The sequence below is a fragment of the Anolis sagrei genome, chromosome 10 (assembly GCF_037176765.1).
Source record: "Anolis sagrei isolate rAnoSag1 chromosome 10, rAnoSag1.mat, whole genome shotgun sequence".
In the NCBI taxonomy this organism is placed as follows: Eukaryota; Metazoa; Chordata; class Lepidosauria; order Squamata; family Dactyloidae; genus Anolis; species Anolis sagrei.
Window position 1 is genome coordinate 21673600 of NC_090030.1, and position 24388 is coordinate 21697987.

Below are 24388 nucleotides of genomic sequence, written 5' to 3' on the forward strand. Positions count from 1 at the left end.
TTAGCTTACAGAAGAGAGGGGTAAAAGAAGGAAACATGAGAAAAGCCATGTTTAACTATTTGGAAAGATATCATAAGAGGAAGCAGGCTTGTTTCTTTCTGTCCTGAAGACTAGGACTCATAGAACCATGGATTCAAATTACAGGAGGAGATTCCACCTGAACATTAGTAGGAAGAATTTCCTGACTGAAAGAAGAGCTGCTCAACAGTGGAACTCTCTGCCTGAGTGTGGTGGAAACTTCTTCCTTGAAGACTTTTAAACAGAGGCTGGATGGCCATTTGTCAGGGGTGCTTTGATTGTTCTTTTCCTGCAGGGCAGGAGGTAGGACTAGAATAGATGGTCCATGCAATCTCTTCCAACGCTATTATTCTTTGAGTCTATGATTCCAATTTGTATCCAGGGGCTGAAAAGCCCAGTAATCGGTTATTGTTTTCTTCGGTTCTGCAGTGGAGCTTTAGCACCCTGCATTGTCAGCAGAAAGCTAATGAGGATCGACACAGCTAACAGAACAGGGACATGCTGACCTCAACACAGGAGTGGCCCGCATATTTCTAAGCCCCGATCAATACTCTTTCATGGAATCTTCAGCAATATGGGATGGGCTTCTCTTCTTTTTCTGATATTAATGACTTCTTTCTCCCTTGCTGTAAATGCATTGCTAAATTTTCAGGTAGTAATCCTGGTAGGTAGAGTCATATTAATAAGGGTTGGAGTTGGACTTGAGCCATAGACGTGGCTCTATGAACAGGCGTTCGGTCAACAAGGCAACTGAACTCTTGAAGACGGTATAAATGAACAAAGGAATGGTAGAAGGAATATGAGAACGGAATCTGATTTTTACTGAGGCGTTGATGACCATGTTGTTTGTCTTGTATTGTCTGTCGAGTATGTTGTGTTTTAACTAATTGTTATTGTTATAAATTGCATTGTAAACCGCATTGAGTCGCCGAATTAGGCTGAAAAATGCGGTATAAAAATAAAGCAAATAAAATAAATAAATAAATAAATAAATAAGGAACCCTCACCTAGGTTCAGATTTATAATGGACCAGCCTGGTTTAAGAAACCATGAAATGAAAAGAAAAGAAAAGAAATTCCAGTTGCACAATAATCCTAAATCAAGTGGGGGCTAAGGAATCTGCACCTTTCTAGTAAAAGCCTATCTTCGCGATCGCATCTCCCTCTGTGAACCAGTGCGAACTTTAGGATCTTCCGGGGAGGCCATCCTTTCGCTCTCACCACCGTCACAAGCACAGTTGATGGGGATGAGAGAGAGGGCCTTCTCGGTGGTGGCCCCTCTCCTCTGGAACGCCCTTCCTAGAAAAATAAGACAGGCCCCATCCCTCCATTCCTCTCGTAAGAGCCTGAAGACCTGGTGGTTTAAACAAACCTTTGAGAACAACTAGTTCTAGCTCTGCCCCAGATACTGTTGAAATTGGCCATATCTTCTTCTACCAATTACCCAGGTCCCTTTCTTCTATTAGGCCCTGTAAATGTACAGCCATAGACTCTACCCAATTTCCCGGGCCCTCTAAAATTGCAGTAGCCCGGCCCGACCTTTTAAACTGCCTCGATCAGACATGATTATTTTAAATATATGTGCTATTGCGGTTTTAATGCTTATATTGTCTTGTAAATTTTATGTTTATGCCGTTTTTTTCTTGTATGTACTGTTTATGTTACTTGGAAACCACTCTGAGTCTCCTTGGGGAGATAGAGCGGTATATAAATAAAGTTTTGTTGTTGTTGTTGTTGATGTTGTTGTTAGGAATATGAAAATGGTATTTGAGAAGAAACTGATTTCTTGGGTCTTTCTCCTTATTCAGGGGAAAGTTATATTGGGCTCTTTTTTAAAAAAAAAAAAATTCAAATATTTCCAACAACACAAAATGAAATTTTAACTTCCATAAAAGCAATGTTGTATTATATGCAAAAGTAACTAACACTCCTTTATCTAATTCTACAACATACAACCTATACACATTCTAAACAAACACCTGGTAAAGAAATCTAGAAGCCTCCAGCTTGTTGGCTGTTGAATTTAACTTCTTATTTGTTGGTGCCTTTAAGTATCACTTTGTTCAGATTTGTGTTGGGACCTTGTTGAACTTCGGTTGTTTACAGGTAGCACTTAACGTTTTTCATGCTTGCTTTAATTTTCTGTAGCTTCGAGGCCAGAATTGTTAAGTAAAAAAAGAAAGAAAGAAAATTCCTGCCAGTGTTTTTAGACAGCAACAATAACAACTTTATTGTCGAAAGCTTTCATGGTCGGAATCACTGGGTTGTTGTAGGTTTCTTCGGGCTATATGGCCATGTTCTAGAGGCATTCTCTTCTAACGTTTTGCCTGCATCTGTGGCAAGCATCCTCAGAGGTAGTGAGGCCCTTCACTACCTCTGAGGATGCTTGCCATAGATGCAGGCGAAACGTCAGGAGAGAATGCCTCTAGAACATGCCCATATAGCCCGAAAAAACCTACAGCAACCCAACAACTTTAATCTTATATCCCGCCACCATCTCCCTGAAGGGACTCAGGGCGGCTTAGAGATGGCACAAAGTGCCTGAAAACAAACATAAAAGTGAACACAATATAAAATAAAGTAAAATAAGAGACATGTACATATAGCAACATCAATTCAGACTCAATCAAGCTGTGATCCTCTAACCATGGCAGTAAATTATTGGTACTAAGGCTGGGCTATAAACATTGGAATAAAATAAGTGCAAGCTGCAGTAATGGAAAGAGGGCATGGGATAAAGTGCAGGATGTGTGCGTACTAGGTAGGATAGCTAGAGACTAAATATTCACAAAGGCTTGATTGAAGTGCTATGTCTTCAAGTCCCTATGAAAGGAGGACAATGTGGGGGCCTGTCTAATCTTCCTGGGGAGGGAGTTCCAAAGCTGGGGGGCCACCACTGAGAAAGCCCTCTCCCTTGTCCCCACCAACTGCGCTTGTGACAGTGGCAGGACAAAGAGGAGGGCCTCCCCTGCAGATCTTAGAACCCACATCAGTTCATTGGGGGGGCGGGGCGGTGCAGTCACGGAGATATGCAGGACCTGAGCTGTTTAAAGCCTTATAAATGATAACTAGCACTTTGAATTAAGACCGGAAACTTATTGGCAGCCAGTGGAGCTGCTTTAGTAGGGGTGTTGTGTGCTCCCTATAACTGGCTCTGGTTAGTAGCATGGTGCAGGTCTTTGGACCAATTGCAGTTTCCGAGCCGTCAACAAAGGCAGTCCCACATAGAGTGCATTACAGTAATCCAGTATTGATGTAATTAAGACATGGACCACTGTGGCCAAGACTGGCTTCTTGAGGTATGGTCGCAGCTGGCACACAAGCTTTAACTGTGCCTTCCTGGCCACCACCGACACCTGAATTTCAAGCGTCAGCCCTGAGTCCAGGAGGACCCTCAAGCTACATACCTGTGTCCTCAGGGGAGTGTAACCCCAACGAGCACAGGTTGCCACCCTATACCCTGATCGATCTCACATTTTTGGTACTAATGCAATTTTCTGAATGACAGGACAGAGGACCTCTGTCTTGTCTGGATTAAGCTTCAGCTTGTTAGCTCTCATCCAGTCTATCACAGCAGCCAGGATCCAGGGAGCTCCTTTGGAATTTGGTGGAAAGAAGTAATAGAGCTGTGTGTCATCTGTGTATAGATGACACCGAACAATGCCAAATATCACAGGAATTGATATTTTTAACATGATCCATGTTTTGAATAAATAGAAATTAAAGTTAGTTGCACTAACTTGTTGTGTCTAACGGAGAAAGAAATGCAGTCACATGCTAAGGAAGGGCAAGAGTCAAGATGTGCATTTATTTATCTGTCATATGCATCTTTTAACTGCACACACGCAACACACACATTGTTCAAGGATACGTGACTGTTCCAGTTGTTTGTTATCTTGTGTCCATGGAAATATTTGTAGTCCAGAAATGTCTGGAGGTGGTCTTGACGGCAGAGGATTCCAGGGAACATCCTAAGAAACAGCCAGAAGTCTCTATTCTGGTATTAGTGAGTTTATTGGACACGGAACAATTGCTTCAAACTACAAGAAAGGAAATTCCATCTGAACATTAGGAAGCACTTCCTGACTGTGAGAGCCGTTCACCAGTGGAATTCTCTGCCCCGGAGTGTGGTGGAGGCTCCTTCTTTGGAAGCTTTTAAACAGAGGCTGGATGGCCATCTATCGGGGGGGGGGGGGGGGGGGCTTGAATGCGATTTTCCTGCTTCTTGGCAGGGGGTGGGACTGCATGGCCCATGAGTTCTCTTCTATCTATATGATTCTATTGCTTTGCTCTTTTACACTCTAAATCATGACAGAAGGGTTAATTAGGTTGCAATATTAACATTTCATATTTAGTTGGGCCATTTTCTATCACGAATGGTGGCTGTTGGGAACAATCCTTTATCAGTGTTTCCCAACCTTTTTTTGACTAGGGACCACTTTGACCAGGGACCACTCTCCAACATTAGTACCAAAAAGGGTTACGAATCAGTTTCTGGCCAACTTTAGATTCGGTTTGATTATTTGGGGTGCTCATTCAGAAAATTGCATTGGATAGACCACATCAACTCTAGTTTCTGATACAGAACATATGCCATCCAGTAGTTGCCATCTGCTTGCCCACAGAAATACATATTTAATAATCTGGAGCCGCGGACCTTATTTTAGGACTCATGGCCCACCGGCGGGTTGCAGCCCACAGGTTGGGAACCACTGCTTTACATAGTGAATACTGAATTGTCACTGGTTGCCTGCAATCTCTGGCATGTACACCAAGAGGCTTTTAGTTCCAGAGTTTACCTTTCTTATCCTCTCAGACCTTTACATAAATTTGTCTACCGATATCAGCACTTCATTTGTGTGAGGAAAGTGTATTATAGCAATGGAAGTGATTTGAAGCTAAATTGAAGGCAAACAAGGTGAAACGTAATCCAGAAAAGTCTGATGCTGTGAATTCAGAAATCTGCTGATCTGGACAGAGTGGTGCAACTAAGGGTACTTGTTATCAGTCTGGGCTGCTCTGCCAGCTGTGACTATATTGAAAATGAACCTTGCCTCAGTTCAGCACCTTCTGCCTAGAGCCAGGCTAGAGTATTTCTCAGTTTGAGACTATTCCCTCTTAGAAGGTTTGGCTGATATAGGAGGCTTTACTGAGACTTGATATTAGAAATAGATAACACCTGAATTGTACCTGTTTATTGGTTACTAGATTATTCCTGGATGCATTTTAAAATGCTGGCTTTGACCTAGATAACTCTAAACAGTTTGGATTATTTGAAAGACTGATGGTATTGGGATCTGGCTGGGCCTTATGTTTGGTCTTGCTAGTCCATCATTGAGTTATGTTCTGCTGCTGGACATCAGTGACAGGGGCTTCCATATGCTTGCCCCACATCTTTGGATTTTCCTTCTGGGCGTTTCATTTTATCTTTATCTTTTCATTTTCAAAAATACTCAAATAACCTTCGTTGAGTTTGCTTTTTTATTAAATCTTCCCCGAGCTGGCCTAATAATAGCCTGAACAGCTCCAGTTGGGGATTTTAATTGGAGCATTTCTGTGTATATTTGAAGACTTGGTTTATGCTTTCGATTTTACGTGCTTTGCCTTAGGAGGGCTTTGTTTTGAAAGGGAGCATATAAATATTTGAATAAGGTAAGCAAACGAAAACTTGTGCTACAGAAAATTGATTGGTCTGTGTCACTGGAATCTTGGATGTGCTCTCTGCAGTAACCCAAAGGAGAGTGGAATTTATATACAAGTTAATATGGCGAACTCTTACGGAAAATTATTCCGTCTTCCTGCTGCAAGGTACTTGTTCTTGCCCAGGAAGAAAGACCAAGAGAAACCAACATCTCCTGTCTGGGACCTTTACACCTATTTGAAGTCCACCCTTGTATTTGAGGGAGAGGAGAGGCGTTTGAAGTGATTGAAGAACCTCTGTGAGGCAGGGAAGACAAGGCCCAATTGGGAGCGTAACATTTCTGCTAGTGAATTCTGCTCCTGCAATTCATCAGCCCTGTCCTGTATACTGGCATATATAGAAGTCTCACTTGACTTCTCATTAGGAGCCTAAACCCAAATGCTAGTCCTGATTGAATCAATGGAATTGACCTAAACATTGACTTGCCAAGTTCCTATCAGAACTAATTGGAAAGAGCAATTGGATTGGAGCCGAAGCTTTTGTGGCACAAAGGAGCCTATACCTGATCTATTTTTGGATGCAGAACATTCATCCTCTCGTTGTCAAGGCTGCTATAGCAGATTGGAAAGATTAAACAATAAGGTAGTCCCTGACCTCAGGCTTCCAAGACAAAAGGCGGGATGAAACAAGGAGAAGCAAAATGGGACACCAGTTACTACGTCCCAAATCCTTGAGCGTTCCTTCATGCAGTGGGAGGCGATGCAGCAAGTTCTCTGTAGCTCTTCTTCTTGGAATAATACACAAGACTGGGTTGGTTCCCTTCTTATTTTGGTATGTTTCCTGGGACATGGAAGCAGGCAGCATCTCCAAAAGAGTCCTCCTAAGTATAATTTGAGATACAATCCCAGGAATGGGGAGCTCTCTTGTATTTAGACCCCTGGGTGCTTGTGGACAGCCAGGAAAGATCCAAGGCTAATTAAATGCCATACCAAAGAAAGCTGAACTACACAAATCGGAATGCAGTTTTCTTTTGTTTACTGTATGAAGTTGTTTTTCTGTCTCTTTCTTTGCTTCTCTTTTGAGCTTGATGGTTTGAGGTGGGTGGAAGTGGGAGCCGGGCATATGAGGGGAGTATGAATGGACAAGAGAGTCTGAGGAGGAGGGAGCCCATGCCAGGCGGTGCCTGTGTGTGTGTTTTAGGAAACCATAAGGACTAGAAGACCCTTTTCTAACTCCAGATAATCTGATCCTAAGGAATCAGCATGTGCTGGATTTGGAGGCGAGTGGTCCTGCCTATAACCTGATCTTGAGGGGAACGTGTTCCCTTCCTGTAACCGTGGGAAGCTCTTTTGCTTCTTGGTACACAAATGAAGAGGCACTTTCTGCTCCTGAGGAGTGGATGTCCAGATCCATTGTTCCAGCCTCTTCTATCCTTCCAATTTTCATATCATATATCATATTTAATTACTTATTAATCACCCTCCATCGCTCTAGGCGATTTACAGCTAAATTGTAAAAGATAAAATACATACATACAGAAATTAAAAATTAACAGAGATCGAATGCTCTAATAAAAAGCCAGATCTTAAGTGCTAGAGTAAAAGGTCCTAAGTCACGCATGGCTCTCATATAGAGTGGCAAGGAATTCCATAAGGCAGGGGCAGAAATAGAAAAAGCCCTGCGTCTGGTACTTTCCAAGTGCACTTCTCTAGGACCCAGTATATAGAGCAAGTCACGTTGGGCTGATCGTTGCGACCTCCGATGATGAGAGAAGGAGAGGCAGTCCCTAAGGTACGATGGACCCTGGCCGTAAAGAATTTTAAAGGTCAGAACTAACATCTTATACAGGCCACGGTACTCAATTGGAAGCCAATGTAAATGTTGCAGCACTGGTGTTTTCTTAAGATTAATCTCTTGTAAAAGAAAATTGTCACTAAAACAACATATTGTTCCTTATTCACACTTCCATAAGATGAACAGCTGCTCCTAATGCTCCTTACCTTTCAGCTACTATCTGTAAAGTGCAGCATCCTGCCAGAACTCCTGTAAAATATCATTTTACTGAGCCAAAGAGGGCGCAACCTTGAATTTTTGTGGGGTGAAAGACCAATCTTATGTGACCTGCAGCATATTAATCGTACATCTCAGTCAGCCTAATAGCAAGCGTGCCATCTTTACAAAGCCTGTGTCTGGATAGGTCAGATAAGGGACGCTTCCTTTTCCCTTCTGTATTAAACACATCTGAGCCATTGTGCTTTGCTGAATGGGAATGAGAAGGAGATGGTGTGTCATGTCCCCCCTGTTTGATGTGTTTTCTCCTTTTTTCTTTTCAGAGTACAGCCGTTTCGAGTCCAAGATCCATGATCTCAGAGAACAAATGATGAACAGCAGCATGAGTTCAGGATCTGGATCTCTTCGGACAAGTGAAAAGCGGTCTCTCTATGTACGGTAAGGATAACAGCTCTTCTCTTGTCCAGATGGAGATGAGGCAAGGTCTTCTTGAAATCTGTATGTTGTGCCAAGTCAGAGGCTTGATTGTGGATCCTTTGCTTCCAGGAAAAGGCAGTCCCTGTCTGAGAGTGCTTATTAACAGTAATGTGTCAAAGTCTTCTGCTTCTTTGCTGGTAGTGGGGCTCCTTGCCAGCCCAGCGTCCCCAGGCACCTGCGCTGCATTGGGAGGTGTCACTTGCAGTCTCCAGGAACGAGTGCTCCCGGGCCAAGGGATTGTGCATGCAAGCGTAGCCTTTCTATCCCAGTATAGCGCATTGCCAGTATTTCCAGAGTGTGTGTTCTCTTATGTGGAGGCAAAAGGAACTGGGCAGGGAAGTTGTTGTTTCACCATGTTGCTTAGATCTGCCCTGAGTTACGTGGAGCATCTTCTCCGGGTGTCTTTTGCCTGTTCTCTGCTGGCAAAAGGGATTTGCTCTTAGGAGGATTACCCCTTGAGCTGGCTAATTGGGCAGAGGGCTTAGGTACACAATGAGCCCGAAGCGGCTGAGTGGCTCCTTGCCTTCTTCCTCCCCGACGTGCTGCTTCTCTCATGCGCACAGATAAGCTTGCTGAGAACATGGCTGCAGGAGGAGAGGTGTGAGCCAGCAGGTCCATTATCCCAAGGAGACCCCTTGGGGCCAAGTGCCTTCTCAGTCACTGTGGCACATTTATGGGGCCTTGCATGCTTCAGGCTTTTCAACCCAGTGGCATGAGCGTTGGCCCATTGAAGACTGTGGCCTGTGGCTGTCAGTGGATGCTCTGGTGCTCCTCACCTGAACAGTAACTTCCTCGACTTACCTGCTCTGCCTTTCAATCATAGATTGCCTGTTTAGTAAGTAAAGACGTTTCCTTGTTAAGTGCTAACTCCTCTTATGTAATATGGGATTGAGACAGACGTCTGCAGGTCCTTTTGCACAGGGGACAGCGGGCCTGGCCCTTCCAGGTGGGGTAGTTTCGAGCACAGAGTGAAGTGAAACTGACAGAAAGCTCGGTGATAATTACAAGGTGTATTATGTCGCAAGACATGATCCGGACTTGACCTCCGTATCATCTCTGGAGTAGGAAGTGAATCCCCAAACCTGTCGCAGGCAGGTAGGCAGGCACTCCTTTTGGGAGCCGTGCCCAGGGAATGACACGCCAGGGCTTGTCTTTTGAGGAATGGCACTGGAAAGGCCCCCTCTTGTGGCCAGAAATGGGGTTTCTTGCATTTGCAGTTATCCCTCCCTCCAAACATCTGCATTGCATGTGGTTTGGGTGCTTTAATGTGGGTTTTCAGAAATCTTTTTAGCATCCAATGTGACAATTAAACTGAGTGTAATATTCCTCTCCCCCCTCTATTTTATATTTTGGCTACATTATCAGCAACAACCTTCACTGTTTCATTGGTGGAAGTCACAAACTTGGAGATTTAAAAACTTCAGTCTTGAGATTTGCAAATAGTCACTTCAAGTTCAGATCAAGAGAAGCCAGGGTTTTGGCCTCCAATACAGAAGTAGACCATTTTGTATTTTAAAGACACTCCAGACTGAATCACATGTGGGCTGCTAATAGGTGTCAGCCATGTCTTTCAACGCAAGAGACCTTGAGAGGCTGTTTTCCACCCCTTGTATTCCAGGAATAAACACTTTCTAAAATGCAAACCTAATTTGAAGGGGAAGGCCTCAGTGGGCTGAAAAAATCCTTGCCTGGTAACCCCGAGGTGCCTCCGCCAGTCACTGCTGACCAGGTTGATCCTAGAGGATCCTGGTCTGGCTGGGCAAAAGGCCTTGTCCGACGCCATTTCCGCTCTTGCCTCTTTGCAGGGCCCTCTTTGACTATGACCGGACTCGGGACAGCTGCCTGCCCAGCCAAGGGCTGAGCTTCTCTTATGGAGACATTCTCCATGTCATCAATGCCTCGGACGACGAGTGGTGGCAGGCGAGGCTGGTCACCCCTCACGGAGAGAGCGAGCAGATTGGGGTCATTCCAAGCAAGAAGAGGTGAGTACCTTGACAGCCCCCTCAGACCACCTGCGACGCGTTTCCAGCCATTTGGAAATGACCTCATGCAGAATGCTTTCTCCATGCCTTGCTGGGCAGGGAATGTGCTGCTTGTCGCAAGGAGACGTCTGTGCTGTGAGCTGGGCGCCACAAACTGAGGAGAAAGCATTTGCCAGCCATGCCTTGCGGTGCCAGCAGTGTCTCTGTAGTCAAAACAAGTCTAGGGGGTGGAGGGGAAGGATGACAATGGGATTGGTGCCACCTGTGAACACCAGGGCCTACCTGCCTTCCTTCCTTCCTTTTGATGTAACCAGAGTGGAGAAGAAAGAACGGGCGCGATTGAAAACAGTGAAGTTCCATGCCCGAACTGGGATGATAGAGTCCAACCGGGTAAGTGGTGGCTCAAGGGGAAGGGGGTTGACAGCTCCTTGGCTTTCTAAGGAATGGCTAGTTTGCCTACTTGGTTTTGTCTGATTACTGTGATGTTTATTATACACTGCTTTGAGGCACAGCTAGTCAACACAGTGTTTAAACATCCTGCAAGTCAATAATACAAAAGAGTTAAAGCATTGGGAGAGGGGATCAAGATGGAGCATTGCCCAGTCTAGTTCACAGGGAAATGCAATGGCTTTGTTGCCAGGGTTGTGTTGTTGAAATGTAGCTAGAAAACTGCAGTGAGTGTTCAGGAAGGCCATCGTACCTGCAAACAGCTGGGCAGAAAGTGAGGAGAGGGAGTGAGGCCTGCCAGCGTCACTCCTGCAGGGTGAGCCAAAGGGAGAATCCCTTGATTGCTGTGGAAAATGCCAATGGATCAGTCATTGTCCACCATTCCTAAAATCCATGTGTTCCCGCTCCGCACTTAATTTTCCTCTCACATCCCCGTTTTCGTGTGGTTTCCATTATTTCATTTGGAGAGTAGCTTCCCTGACGCCAGTCACCATTGTCTGTTCATTTTTATTTTTATTTTTCTTGCATGCTTTAAACTCCATTGTTTGTTCTTTTTTGTTTGTTTCTTTCTTTCTGCCCCCCTCCTTCCATCTTCCATCTTCTTCACAGTCGATCAAAACGAAACGTAAAAAGAGTTTCCGCCTCTCCCGAAAATTCCCATTTTACAAGAGCAAAGAGAACATGGCCCAGGAGAGCAGCGGACAGGAACGTAAGTAGCTGCTGTCCTGCTCAGAGTCTGGCTCCAGAGGGCCCTCCTCCGGCCTCTGCCTCCCTTGCCTCTGCCTTGAAAGGAGCCCAACTTCTGGCCAGAGGGCTGAGAGCATGGGCAGCCAAGAGCGCTCCCTTTCCTCCTTGCAAAGCCGGCTCCCGGTCAGCGCTGCTTGCTCCTCCTCCTCGCTTGATCTCTGCTAGAGACTCTTCCAACCCGCCTTGTATGTTCTGTCCTTCCACACGGAGATCTGCCAAGCGCATCAGTATTCTGCCTTCTCCTCATTTGGAGTTCTTGCTTGACGTTCTCTCTTCCTTCTTGTCATGGGTGTAGAAGGCCATTTGGTCAACTTAGTCCAACAAAACCCGCTGGGAGGCCTGATCCCATCAGATTTGCTGGGCTTAGGGGTGAAAACTCAATCTGTCCATAGCAGGCGCCACTCCTTGTCATGTTCCAAAGCACATAATAAATAAGGGGGAGTATGTACATGACATGCAATCAGTGCAATGCATCTTAAATTACCATACTTGGGCTCCTGTTGGGCCCCTAAAACAGCTTGTGTTCTGGAGCATAAAGAGACTGACTGGTGGGAACAAGTCAACAAGGAAAGCTCTCTTCTGCTGTAGCACATATTAGCCTCATTGTGCCAGCTGTCACAGGGCAACCTCATATGCGGACCGACTAACCTCTACAGTAAAGGCTCAGGACTGACCTCCAAGGCCCTGCAAGCCTTTCTCTGTCTTGTTTATTGGTTAGTGGTGGCTCTGTGTTAATAACTGCAGTGAAATAGAAGTAAGAGTGTGTGGATTGGTGAGAGGAATGGAGTGGAGCAAGTCACCTGCTGGCAGTGTGCTTCTTGGCTCTTTGCCTCTTGGCCACTAGTTTAATAAGAGCCAGGGCTCTGTCTGGTGATGCCAAATGCCTCTCATGCTTTGGAGGCAAGGAGGCCCTTTGCAGGTGTCGGTCAGGAACGTTAATGTCACTTGCTGTTGCAGCTCTGAGCCATTCTGCACTCTTGTCACTAATGCTGTCCTGGCTCTGTCTTTCCTCCCCACTCTGTCTTTCCTGCCTTCTCTTTCTTTTTCTCTTTCCCCCTTCTCTCCCTTTTCTGATTGGCTGTGAATCAGGACTTTCCTGGGTTAAGTGACGATTATTATGGCGCAAAGAACCTGAGTAAGTGGAATTTCACTGCACACGATCACATTTCATTGCTCGCATGTGTGTGACCGGGAACGTCCCCCTTGAACCCAGCCAGTCCATTGCTGCCTCTTGCAGCTCCTTATGCATGGTGATGGAGTCCAGCTGAGGGAGTTTGCAAACCCATCTCCCATTTGCACCCTCCAATGGTGGACACTTGCTGATGGGTGCCAGGAAGAGAGAGACTCCTCATGTTGCCAAAGTCCCAACAGAGCAGTGCAGGCACTTCATGTGAACGTCTCTTTCCTCCTGCCACAAAAAGGGTCCGTGTTTCGCTCCAGAGGGTTTTCTTGCCATCTTCCCTTGCATGCTCTGTCAGTCCATCCTTTCCTCTCCCCTGACCCCACTTCCTCCTCTGTGGTAGGATTATGCCATAGAAAGTGGCTATCTGGGACCAGGGCAGAATATCTGTGCTTTGGCCCTGAGTCCCCTGCAGAGATGGGCTGCTGAGGCAGGATAAGTCTGAGCAATGCTTGACTCTTCTTTGGCAAGAGATCCACACAGCCCTTCATTAGGTTCTGGTCTGGAGGGTAAGGAGGCCAGAGTTCACTTCAGAGATTCACTGGGCCTTTCCCAAAGTCTACTTCGTTTCCCCTCGCCCTGCTTTTCTTCCCCTTCTGGTGCCCCTTCTCCCCCGGTGCTTGTGACCATCAATCAGTATTTGACAATGAACCTTCCCAATCTGTGTATACTGACTGGGATCTCTTCCTTGGTTGCAGAGGGAGTGACATCCAACACCAGTGACAGCGAGAGCAGTTCCAGTAAGTGTGCCTCCCATTGTCCATTCCAGATGCAAACATCTGTGGCCCTTTGCTTGACCCACTCCTCCCCAGATGCCTCCCAACATTCCCTGGGGAACATGAGGGCATTCTTGCAATGTTTTCTGGTCCTGAATGGTATAGATAAATGGGTTGTGTTGCTGAAGTTCAGTCTCTGAGATTGCAGGATGGGTTGGCTGCCAGAATCTGACTCTTTCTTTCCCGTTTCTTTCAGAAGGACAAGAGGACACCATTCTGTCATATGAGCCTGTGACACGGCAAGAAAGTAAGTCAGGAGGAGGAAGCGCACCTGCTGCTTTGCAGACGCTGGGAAGCTATTGGTGGATCTTGTGGGTTCTCTCTCCTGGGTGAGTCGCACTCTAAAGCTCCCTGTCATCCTTGCAGTCCATTATGCGCGGCCGGTGATAGTCCTTGGACCCATGAAGGATCGCGTCAACGATGACCTCATCTCAGAGTTCCCACACAAGTTTGGCTCCTGCGTGCCCCGTAAATATTTTCCCATGGCTCCTTATGGAGAGGGAGGGAAGAGGGTAATGCCAAGTGCTGGCAAAGGGAGTGCATGCCCATGTGTCGCCATTCCTCTTGATGTTTGTCTGATCAGCAGGCAGACAGGTGCATTCTTTTCCAGACACGACCAGGCCCCGGCGTGAGAATGAGGTCGATGGGCAGGACTACCACTTTGTGGCGTCCCGGGAGCAGATGGAGAAGGACATCCAAGAGAGCAAGTTTATCGAGGCTGGGCAGTTCAACGACAACCTCTACGGGACCAGTATCCAGTCTGTGCGAGCAGTAGCTGAGCGGGTGGGTCTCCTGGCCACTGTTGTTTGAGGGGAGCAAACTGTAAGGCTTGTCGGTGTGGTAACAGATGCCCTTCCCTCCTCCAGGGGAAGCACTGCATCCTTGATGTGTCTGGCAACGCGATCAAGAGGCTGCAGCAAGCGCAACTGTTCCCCATTGCGATTTTCATCAAGCCCAAATCTATTGAGGCGCTGATGTGAGTCCTGGATAATTTGGGGGGGGGGGGGGGTTGGATGTTTTTGGGAGGAATAGTGGGTGGCAGGAAGGAGGGGGCATTCCCAGTCCAAGCCAGATGAAGACCTTGAAGGGAGTTAGCAATGCATTTGGCCCAATGCCTCAAGGAATCTGCCTCCTGGACTGATGCTCTCCTTTAAGGCCTACCTTAGAAAGATCAGCCTCTCACATAATGTGGCCCCAGACCTCACTGTGGGCACATTAGAGCCTTCCGTAACTCAAAGCTGCAAAGGTTTAATGGAACCGTCTCTTCAGGGGACAATTTGCCAGGGGATGATGGTGAAGGGGCTGAAACCAGAGATGCCGTGTTCCCATTGCCTTCAGGCTCCCTTTGGCACATGGAGGAGGAAGGGAGGAGCGCAGAGCCTCAGTGCTCCACTCCCTTGAGTCACCCGCTGTAGCTGCGCTCATATTCCCCGGTAGCACAGGGCCCGGCTTTGCACCTGATACAATTGCATGAGGCTGCTCTCTTTGGGCTGACAGGGAGATGAACCGGCGGCAGACGTATGAGCAAGCAAACAAGGTCTTTGACAAAGCCATGAAGTTGGAGCAGGAGTTTGGAGAGTATTTTACAGGTGAGAATCCAGGCTGGGCTCTCATAGAAGCTACCACTGCATGCTTGACATCATGTTGTGGGGTTTGGAAGAAGCTGAAAAGCAAGCCAGGAATGGACTAGACATAAATGAGGGTGGACCTGAGGAAGGGTGCAACCCTGGGGTGTGGCTGAAAGATCCATAGAGAGTGGGGTGGAGCTCCACAGAAGGGGGAGCCTAAGTCTGCTGCTCAGCTGGTAAGAAGAGGTGGTAGCAGCATGGGAATAGGAGAGGCTTTGGCTCTGAACGGGTTGTGGGCAAGTGCCACAGTGGAATTGGGGTTTGGGAGACATGGAATGGGCTGCCTGCAGCCAAAAGGGTGGGCTAGATTGGCACCCTTTCTGCCCAGTGAGAGAGGGTTCTGCTTTGTCTCCTGCCACAGCCATTGTCCAAGGAGACTCTCTGGAGGAGATCTACAGCAAAATCAAACAGATCATCGAGGACCAGTCCGGGCATTACATCTGGGTCCCGTCCCCTGAGAAACTGTGAAGCCTCCCCTCCTTCCCCGACCCCAGGATCCACTTGTGAGGAGGAGGAGGAGGAGAAGATCAGAGACCCCTCCCCTTGCCTTCTGCCCCGAGGGGAGCCAGAAGACCACCCCTCTCCCTTTTTTAGATGGTTGACAATTGCGTTTTCTAGTCCTGTTTTTCTTTCTTCCTTTCTTTCTTGGGGTGGACACAGTCTCCTCCATCAAGCGACTGTCCCCGCCAATCCTGCATGGACCTTCCTGCTGCTCCCTTAGAAAAGGAGACAACCCCCTCCTCCCCCTTTTGAGAGTTTTGTGTGTTTTTTTAATTTAAAAAAGAAAAGAAAATTAACAAAGAACAATTAGAAGTCAGGCGGGAGGTGGCAGATGATGACTGGCCTGAAGACTCAGATAGTGACTGCCCTGGAACTCTACCAAGGACTGGCAGCCCTCAGAGCGCAGGGATTGCCCAGCACTGTGACTGAAGGAAAAGCAACAGAATGCATTTATTTATCTATGTATGTAGCTATATATAATATATATACTATATATATATACACACACACATATATATATACATATATATATTATATGTGTGTGTGTGTATATGGACTAGAAAATCTGAGGGGGGCTGCTTAAGTGGTACTTTGTGAGTGCAAGACATGTATTGCTGCCGTGCCTCGGCTGCTGGGCCCAGAAGGCTCTGGCGGCCGGCACAAACCCAATGGTACCGAGTTGTGTTTTTTGGGCACCGAGTGGTGCTTTTTCCAAAGCCAGTTCTGTGGAGACGACTGTGGATGAAGCCGAGGGCCCGGAATCACATCTGAAGTTACGACGCTTGATCTCAGCACGAGAAAGCGAATGGATAATACTACATATTAATTGCACATTGTTTTATTTTTTCGTCACCTGATGTGTTTGCATGAGGTTACCTTCTTCCTTCCTTTTTTTTTTTTAAGCTGGTGTTAAACCAAAATCATATTTGTGTTGGTGTGTTGGCTTTTCATGATTCCAGGCTTTTGGTTTTAATAACGAACTGAACGGGTATACAACCAAGTTTTTTTAACTTATTTTTTAAGATCGTTCCATTGTAAATAGATTCTAGGTCCAGGCCCAAACTATGGACTGTGGGGAATGAGCGCACCGGTTCGCAAGCGAGAGGCTTTATAGCTTTGGTGTCTCATTCTGGTGGAAGAACATGGAGCTCCGTGCCGGGAGCAGCTGGGAGGGCAGCAGCCGAGGAAGAGAAGAGGACGAGAAGAGGAGAACCTGTGTCTTTGGAGGTCACAGTATTTCAATCGCACGACGGAATTTAGGACAAGTGTCTCTGGGAATCCTTTCCTTTGCAGAATTTGATCAAGCTCACCACTTGAAGCCCTTTCGAAGAGAGGGTCTGGACCTCTCTCTCCAATGTTGTTGCAGGAGGAATGCAGGAGGTTCTCTGCTGCTGTGAGGCACAAACTGTTCGTCTTCCAAGGTCTGAGGCGGCTGCTTCGCGGGAGCCTTGAGGTGTGTGCTCATCTCAGAGACGTCTATCCGTACGTTGACTGTCTTTGCTGCAGAGCTTGTTTTGTCCCTGAACGAGAGAGTTACATGGGACTGGGAAGAAACCAAGGAGAAGGCTTACAGCACCTCCCTATCCGGGGCAGGCCCTTGCCTCTCGGCCCAAGGGGAATGTTGGCTGACTTCCCGGAGATTGTTATCCCTGCTGCCCTTTCAAAAGAGGTGGTGTTGCCCAATCCGGTTTCCTCAGAGAGAGCCATGGATGTTTTGAGAAGAGACCCAGAAGAATCCGGACTCGGCTGGTATCAGGGTGGTGCTGCCCACTCCGTCGCTGGTAGGTAGCTGTGTCATTCATTATGTGATTTGTGCACGGGCTTCGTTGTTAAACATGGGTGAACAAAAAACTGTCCTCTTGCGGAGATTCGTGCTGGTAAGCAAGAAGCCATTTCCACACCGTCCGCTGGTGTCGCAAGGAGCGTCAGGCGGACCTTTCCTGCGACCAGAGCTGCTGCTGTTTGCTGGCAGGACTATGAAGGAGGAGGAGGAGGAGACAGATGTGGGAGCCAGTGATGCCCCAGAAAGTGGGGGGGGGGGGGTCCCTGGCAGAGGGGGGGCAGCCACCAACTTCCTCTTGCCGGCCCCTGGCTCTGACCCCTTTTCTTTTCTAATAGCCTGCCACTTTGTCTTCTAGGCCATGGAGAAACAAAAAACGGTCTATGTGCTCTGTGGCATAGCGGAAAGTATCGATCATGACACTAGTGGGTTTACCAGTGTTTCTTCCAAGGAGACATATATTTTTAATAAACAGAACGTTGCAATGAACCTGCCTCCTGACAGTTTCTTCCAACCCTCTCCATTAATAGACTGGATGTCATGGCATTACTGTGCACTTTCTATCGTTCATAGGCTTACATCAGGGGTCCTCAAACTAAGGCCTGGGGGGCGGATATGGCCCTCCAAGGACATTTACCCAGCCCTCGCTCAGGGTCAACCTAAGTCTGAAATGACTTGAAAACACACAACAACAACAATCCTATCTCATTAGCCAAAAGCAGGCTCACACTTCCCATTGACATACTAATACGTTTATATTGGTTAAAATTATTCTTCATTTTAATTATTGTATTGTTTTCAAGTGTTTTTTGCACTACAAATAAGATATGTGCAGTGTACATAGGAATTCATTCAATTTTTTTTCAAATTATAATCCAGCCCTCCAACAGTTTAAGGGATTGTGACCTGGCCCTCTGTTGAAAAAGTTTGAGGACCCCTGGCTTGCATCCTCGCTCCCTTGAATTTGTAAGATTTGTTTACAGGTCCCACATTCTGTCTTCACAGAACAGTTGCCCACATAAAGATAAGTTAAAACTAACTGCTGATTCAAGGGATTGTTTTCCTCTTCATCCTGGAAATAAGGCCGAGGGGAGTGCCATAAGTGGGGTCCCATCCTGGGCTCAGTCCTGTTCAACATCTTTATAAATGACTTAGATGAAGAATTAGAAGGCATGATCAGCAAGTGTGCAGATGACACCAAATTGGGAGGGAGAGCCAATACTCCAGGAGACAGGAGCAGAATTCTAAATGATCTTAACAAATTAGAGAGATGATTGGCCAAAACCAACAAAATGAAGTTCAAGAGCAACAAATGCAAGATACTCCACTTAGACATAAAATGAAGTGCAAAGATACAGAATGGGGAACTTGATAGCAGTACGTGTGAAAAAGATCATGGAGTCCTTGTGGGCAACAAGTTAAAGATGAGCCAGCTAAAAAAGCCAATGGGATTTTGGCCTGCATAAATAGGAGTCTAGTGTCTAGATCCAGGGATGTCATGCTACCCCTCTATTCTGCCTTGGTTAGACCACACCTGGAATATTGTGTCCAATTCTGGGCACCACAAATAGAAGGGAGATATTGACAATCTGGAATGTGTCCAGAGGAGGGCGACAAATGATCAGGGGTCTGGAGAACAAGCCCTATGAGGAGCAGCTTAAAGAACTGGGCATGTTTAGCCTGCAGAAAAGAAGGTTGAGAGGAGGCATGATGAGGGCCATGTATCAATATGTGGGGGAAAGTCATAGGGAAGAGGCAGTAGGCTTGTTTTCTGCTGCCCAATGGCTTCAAACTACAGGAAAGGAGATTCTACCTGAACATGAGGAGGAACTTCCTAAAGGTGAGAGCTGTTCAGCAATGGAACGCTCTGCCTCAGAGGGTGGTGGAGGCTCCTCCTTTGGAGGCCTTTAAGCAGAGGCTGGATAGCCATCTGTCAGGGGTGCTTTTAATGCAATTTTCCTGCTTCTTGGCAGAAGGGGTTAGACTGGATGGCCCATGAGGTCTTTTTCAACTCTATGATTCTATGATACATGGATTTTTATGATGGTTGTTGTATGCCTTCCATTCTCAGGATTTCTTTGGAGGCAGTTTTCCATTGTCTTCCTCTGAGGCAGAGAGAGTCAACCCTGCCCAAGACTCAAGCCATTGTGCCCCAGTGGCTCAGGGATTCAGCCTTTGGCAGCTGGTCATGCTGCCTTGTAGCCCAACAGATGGAAAAGCAAAAGCAGATAAATATTTGTACAGGAAGAATCATAGAGGTTGTCTGGCGGCTTGAACTGTTTTATCATTCTGCTTGTACAACTGTGTGTCTAAACAAGGACAGAAAGCACACACCTGCTTCCATGAAATGAACTGCAGAGAAGAAACATCCATTCCTCCCTATTTCCACTATCTTACCAAGGATCAGCCACAGCTCAGAGCTTGGGGCCCTTGGCATGGGTTTGGCACAGGTTTCTCATAGTTCCTTATTGGGCAGGAATCCCTTTGCTCTGTCCAGTTTGTCCAGCACCTCGCCATAAAGGCCAACCATCTGTGGGCAAAGAGCAGCTTGGGTCAGTTGGCCATCTGGGGCCAGGTTCCGCCCTCTCCTTATTCCTCTCCCTTCACCTGGTTCTCATAGTTGCCCTTCAGGGTCCCCAGGTGAGCCAAGAAGCGCATGCCCAGGCCACACCATTGCTCAGCTTCTGAGTATTTCCCAGTACAGTACTGGTATATCCCTGTGTTCCAGGCCCTGGTCATCAGCCAGAGGATTTCCACCTCAGGGTAGTCAGCCTGCTGCACCTGTCAAAAGCCAGAGAAATTCCAAGAGTAAGCAGAGAAATTCCAAGAATTGTGTGTACGCATGGGAAGGCTAGGCAACTCTTCCGATGCCCCTCAGGATTGTAGGCCAAGGCAGGGGTGAAGGGTTCATACCAGCCACCAAATTGGAGGATAGCCCAGTTTGGCAGCATCCCCACCAAGAAACCAGTGCCTGACTCTTCCCTAGGTGTATTATGCACCACAGACACCTTGGTGTGTGACTTCCAGCGTTACGTTTTCAGGCCAGCTGAGGTGCCTTATCCTGCAGTGGAACTTCAGTGGCCAGCTTTGTATCGGCCCAACTCACCACACCGCCCAAAATGCTCAAAGCGTCTTCAAAATAGCCCCATGCCTCCTCCAGTGCCTGCATGCCTGCCTCGATGATGCCAGATGGCAGGGAAAGGTGGACCAAGCTGTGCAGGCATTTGCTGAGTAATAAAAAGGGAAAGAGAAATAATGCCTTGAGACAAACACCTGCACAATGTAGTAACCAGAGACATGGTGAGCAAAGAGCCTCACAGTGAGCATGCTTCTCTGCTGCTGTCAATTTGGCCATCTCCATGGCTCAAGGTAGTGAAGCTTTACTAAAGGGGAAGGGAGTGCTTCTTTCCAGACTTCTCAAGGAGAAGCCATCTTCTAAGTCTCCTAAACAAGAGGTAAATACTAAGCTCTATCCCTTCTTCAACTCAACGAGTAAATGGTTCACAGGCTAACCTTCAGATGCCATACTTTGCCATTCAACTGCAAGTGTCATGTCCTGGTGTAATTGTGATTTTGAGATACAGCAGGCGCAGGCACCATGATCTCCTTAGGCAAAACAATTTCAGTTCGATGGGGCTAGGGTACACACACATCCTGGGAAGGGCATGGGTTCATGCACTTCCCAGGAAAAAGGAGCAGCTGATGTCCTCTTGGACCTCCAGGATCTCATCTGGGAGCATCCCATGATCCACTTAGTGGCTAAGGAGGCACCACTAAGCTATGTTGCGAAGGCATGCAAAAGGCAGTGCCAGTACATTGTTGGGGTTTTACACCTGGCGCTCTGTCAGTGGTAGGGCTGTTTCTTGGCATTGGGGTCCAAAGAAATGAGGCCAAGGGGAACTTCCAGGTGTGGAAATGTGTACAGCCATGGAGAGGGGAGGGACAGCAGTTGATGAAGGCCTGCCACTGAGGATTGTCATGTTTCTGGAATACATAGCCCTCAAGGGACATCGCTCTTCCCTGCCGCAAGCACTGACCTGAATGTGACTGTATCCAGGACTTCATGTTGCTTGAGAAGAGTAAGAATCATCTTGAGGGCCTTCTTGCATATGGAAGGGTAGTGAGCAGGGGGCTCCATGGCCAGTGCTTGAGAAAGAGCACGGGGGCAAGAGTCACTGCCAAAGGGCAAAGTTATGCCTGTCCATGTGACACAGTGATCCCTACAACACAGCCTATAAAACAGAGCCTGTTCCTCCAGCCTCAAGTGTGTCACCTGTCACATTTTGACATCTTTTGAGGCCAAATTTCATCCTGGCAGCCTCTGCATCTGAGCAGCAGAGAGCAGCAAAAAAGGGCTCTTGGGCAATACATATCCCCCAGATGTGATCAAAAGATACCCAGCCTTATACAAAAAGAAATGCCTGCTGTGTGTGGACCCCAGCCCTGCCCCTCCCTGGGCATGCTGGCTGCTCACCTGCCATAGTTTCCAACGTCTTAATGTCCACTTGGGACAGCTCCCACACCTGGTCCAGCAGGTCAGCCACAGTTGGATCACTCAGCTTGGCTCGGGCTTCAAATTCGTAAAGCAGCAGGATGGCATCTGTGGGATCCTTGGGGAAATCACCTATTGAGCAGAAAGGGGATCCCACATGCAGCTGGTCCACAAAACTCCATTCTTTGAGGTATTTCTTTTGGCCAGAAAGCTCCCCAAGCGTGGGCTTACAAGGAAGCAAAAGAAGACTTCAGGAGAGAATACTTCTGGAACAAGGCCATGCAGCCAAGAACACGCAGAGCAACCCAGTGATTCTGATCACAAAAGCGTTCAACAACACCCAGAAGACAATATTGTTTCTGTGAGTAAGAAGACACAGACCCTGAACAGTTGCAATAGCGATGGTATGGAGTTTTCCACAGCAACGTCATTTGTTGCTCAAGGTGGGAAACATTACACTATGTAACACGTTTTTTATTCCTGGGTTATAAATATAATTTCCTAATTGGTTCTATCATAAAAACATGGAAAAATTTTATTAACCCGCAAAAATTTGTTGGTGCAGGACAGACATCCTGCAGCACATTTTGCTCTAGTTTTTCAATAAACATCTCAGAGAGTCTCAACCAATTAAATCTAGTTTGTGGCAACCACCAAAAATGAAGTTTCTGGAGTATAACAGCTACTTTCAAGGTAAGGATCACACAATTAAACAGGAAATAGCACTTTCAAACCAGTAACAGATTTTTTTTCAAATTTTGTTACAATGTTATTTATTTACTTAGATTTTTGAAAATCACATAATAGTTACATCTCCCTTTTTTGATCCAAAAAAGGGGGATAAAAGTCGACTTTTATGTGATGAAATACAGGGATATTTCAGATGTTCTCCTTCCCAAATTCCCTCCTGACCGCTGTGTCCCAGGGTCAAGCTTTTTACATTCCCCATCGTGGTCCCTGTGAATTGCACATATAGTATTTCCTGCGCCTGCGCAGACAGTTTGAAAAATCTTCTAGAAAACTTATTAGACCCTTTTAGGTGGTAGCCCTACCCACTCTCCCCTTCAGAGTATATATAGCCAGTGAGAGGGGCTACTGCCTCAGATCCTTTCATCCGCCGCCATTGCAGCAACTAGGAATCTTTCTCTCATTTTCCTTCATCTTTGACTAGCGTTTCTGGACTCTGTGAATTTTTACTATTTTATTTTTTATTTTACTTTAATTTTATTTTTTTATTTTGTCGTGCTTCTCTGCTTATGGTATGTTGACCACCACTTTCTTTAAGATGTGTCCCTCATGTGAAGGGAAAAGCCGCCCGATGGATGGGCATTTTATGTGTCTACGATGCTTGAGGTATTAATAAGGCCATGCTTGCAGTTCTTTGCATGCAGGTGTCAATCCAATTCAGTTAGATTTTTTAACAAGTAAAAAAATGCATGTGGTTATTCCATTTTCTCATTTTCTGCCCCTATGTTTCTTTGTGCATCTAAGAAAAGACACCAACCGTATCACTAGGAAGCAAAGGGGGATTTAAAAATTCATTAAGTCTGTGGATACGATGGCATCTGTAGCAGCAAATAATAAAGTCTCTGCTGACCTGTTTGCTTCAGGAACTTCCAAATTTCCCTGCAGGACTGGATGCGCTCAAGGGCCTGCCTCAGCAACTTAATCTGTTTTGGGAAAAAAGATAATTTTTTAAAAACGTCGTATTTTGACAATCTTTGCAACTTTATACATTCGGACCGTATCTTTGGGGAATCAGTGTCCAAGTATTAAAGGTGCTCTGGCTCCTTGGTTTGCTGGAATGCAGTTGAACAACTCTCCAGACAAATGCAAAATGATGGAAAGTTTGCAAAAAAGAAAAGAAAGAAAGACGCCTTTAATTCTAATTCTAATCTTAAATGCAAAGTGAATGATTTCACAATTGTCTAGAAATCTAATGAACCCTAAGAGAGGGTCATCATCGGTTAGAGTCTCCTTATGCAAATCAAATTGAAACTCATCATATCTGTCAGAAGGGAGCCTCACAGGGTTTCCTGCTCCATCTCGACTCTACCTGATCGTCAGGCAGTGGACTCTTCCTGGCGACGTCCAGGTCAACTGCGGCCGCCATCAGGAGGCAGGTCCTTTGGGCTAAAAGGGTGCCTTTATCTGAAGGGCAAAGCTGGGAGAACTGGAATGAGACATGCGCAAGACAGACTTATTGTCTATCAGCAAGGGAAACCAAATATTTTAGTTAAATTACAGTATGCAACACAAATTTTGTGCCTGGGTTATAAATGTCCTTTCCTAATTGGTTCGATCATAAAAACATGGAAAGGGTTTATTAAACTGGAAAAACTTTGTCTTTGCTGGAAGGACATCCTGCAGCACATTTTGCTCTAGTTTTTCAATGAATGTCTCATAGAGTCTCAAGCAATTCAACCTAGTTTGTGACAGCCAGAAAAATGAAGTTTCTGGAGTAAAGCAACTACTTTCAAAGTACAGACCACACAATTCAACAGGAAATAACACATTCAAATCAGGAACAGACTTGTTTTTCAAATGTTGCTACTCAATGTAATTTTTCTTCAGAAAAGCTAACTCAAAATATACAAACTGTCATATAAGGCAGGAATACAAACCATCAGACCAAAAAATAAGACAAAAAAGTAGAAATACATTTTCCTAATATAAAAAACACACAACCATTAAACGCTGATGACATACA

General features: G+C 46.3%; 2 protein-coding genes across 9 annotated transcripts in view; one reads left to right on the forward strand and one right to left on the reverse strand.

Annotated features, from left to right (window-relative positions):
• The window catches only part of DLG3 (discs large MAGUK scaffold protein 3), a 99207-nt gene extending 81532 nt beyond the window's left edge, over positions 1 to 17675 (forward strand). For 5 of the 8 annotated variants that reach the window (XM_067471619.1, XM_060756113.2, XM_060756114.2 and 2 more), the window contains 11 exons: positions 7992 to 8106; positions 9951 to 10127; positions 10442 to 10517; positions 11184 to 11283; positions 13200 to 13241; positions 13474 to 13524; positions 13644 to 13745; positions 13888 to 14060; positions 14144 to 14253; positions 14775 to 14866; positions 15267 to 17675. In XM_067471619.1, coding sequence (XP_067327720.1) covers positions 7992 to 8106; positions 9951 to 10127; positions 10442 to 10517; positions 11184 to 11283; positions 13200 to 13241; positions 13474 to 13524; positions 13644 to 13745; positions 13888 to 14060; positions 14144 to 14253; positions 14775 to 14866; positions 15267 to 15373 — 1145 coding nt within the window. In that variant the 3' untranslated portion in view covers positions 15374 to 17675. Of the gene's footprint in view, positions 1 to 7991; positions 8107 to 9950; positions 10128 to 10441; positions 10518 to 11183; positions 11284 to 12410; positions 12457 to 13199; positions 13242 to 13473; positions 13525 to 13643; positions 13746 to 13887; positions 14061 to 14143; positions 14254 to 14774; positions 14867 to 15266 lie in introns of all 8 variants that reach the window. The other 3 variants (XM_067471620.1, XM_067471621.1, XM_060756112.2) reach the window with 1 other exon arrangement.
• Positions 17676 to 19543: 1868 nt separating this feature from the next.
• TEX11 (testis expressed 11) overlaps positions 19544 to 24388 on the reverse strand; it is a 42704-nt gene continuing 37859 nt past the window's right edge. Inside the window, exons 23-29 of the mRNA XM_060756117.2 lie at positions 23735 to 23851; positions 23276 to 23348; positions 21661 to 21810; positions 21224 to 21332; positions 20293 to 20413; positions 19794 to 19967; positions 19544 to 19716 (exon numbers count right to left, since the gene is read on the reverse strand). Of these exons, the coding sequence (XP_060612100.2) occupies positions 19642 to 19716; positions 19794 to 19967; positions 20293 to 20413; positions 21224 to 21332; positions 21661 to 21810; positions 23276 to 23348; positions 23735 to 23851 (819 nt within the window). The 3' untranslated portion in view covers positions 19544 to 19641. The remainder of the gene's footprint in view (positions 19717 to 19793; positions 19968 to 20292; positions 20414 to 21223; positions 21333 to 21660; positions 21811 to 23275; positions 23349 to 23734; positions 23852 to 24388) is intronic.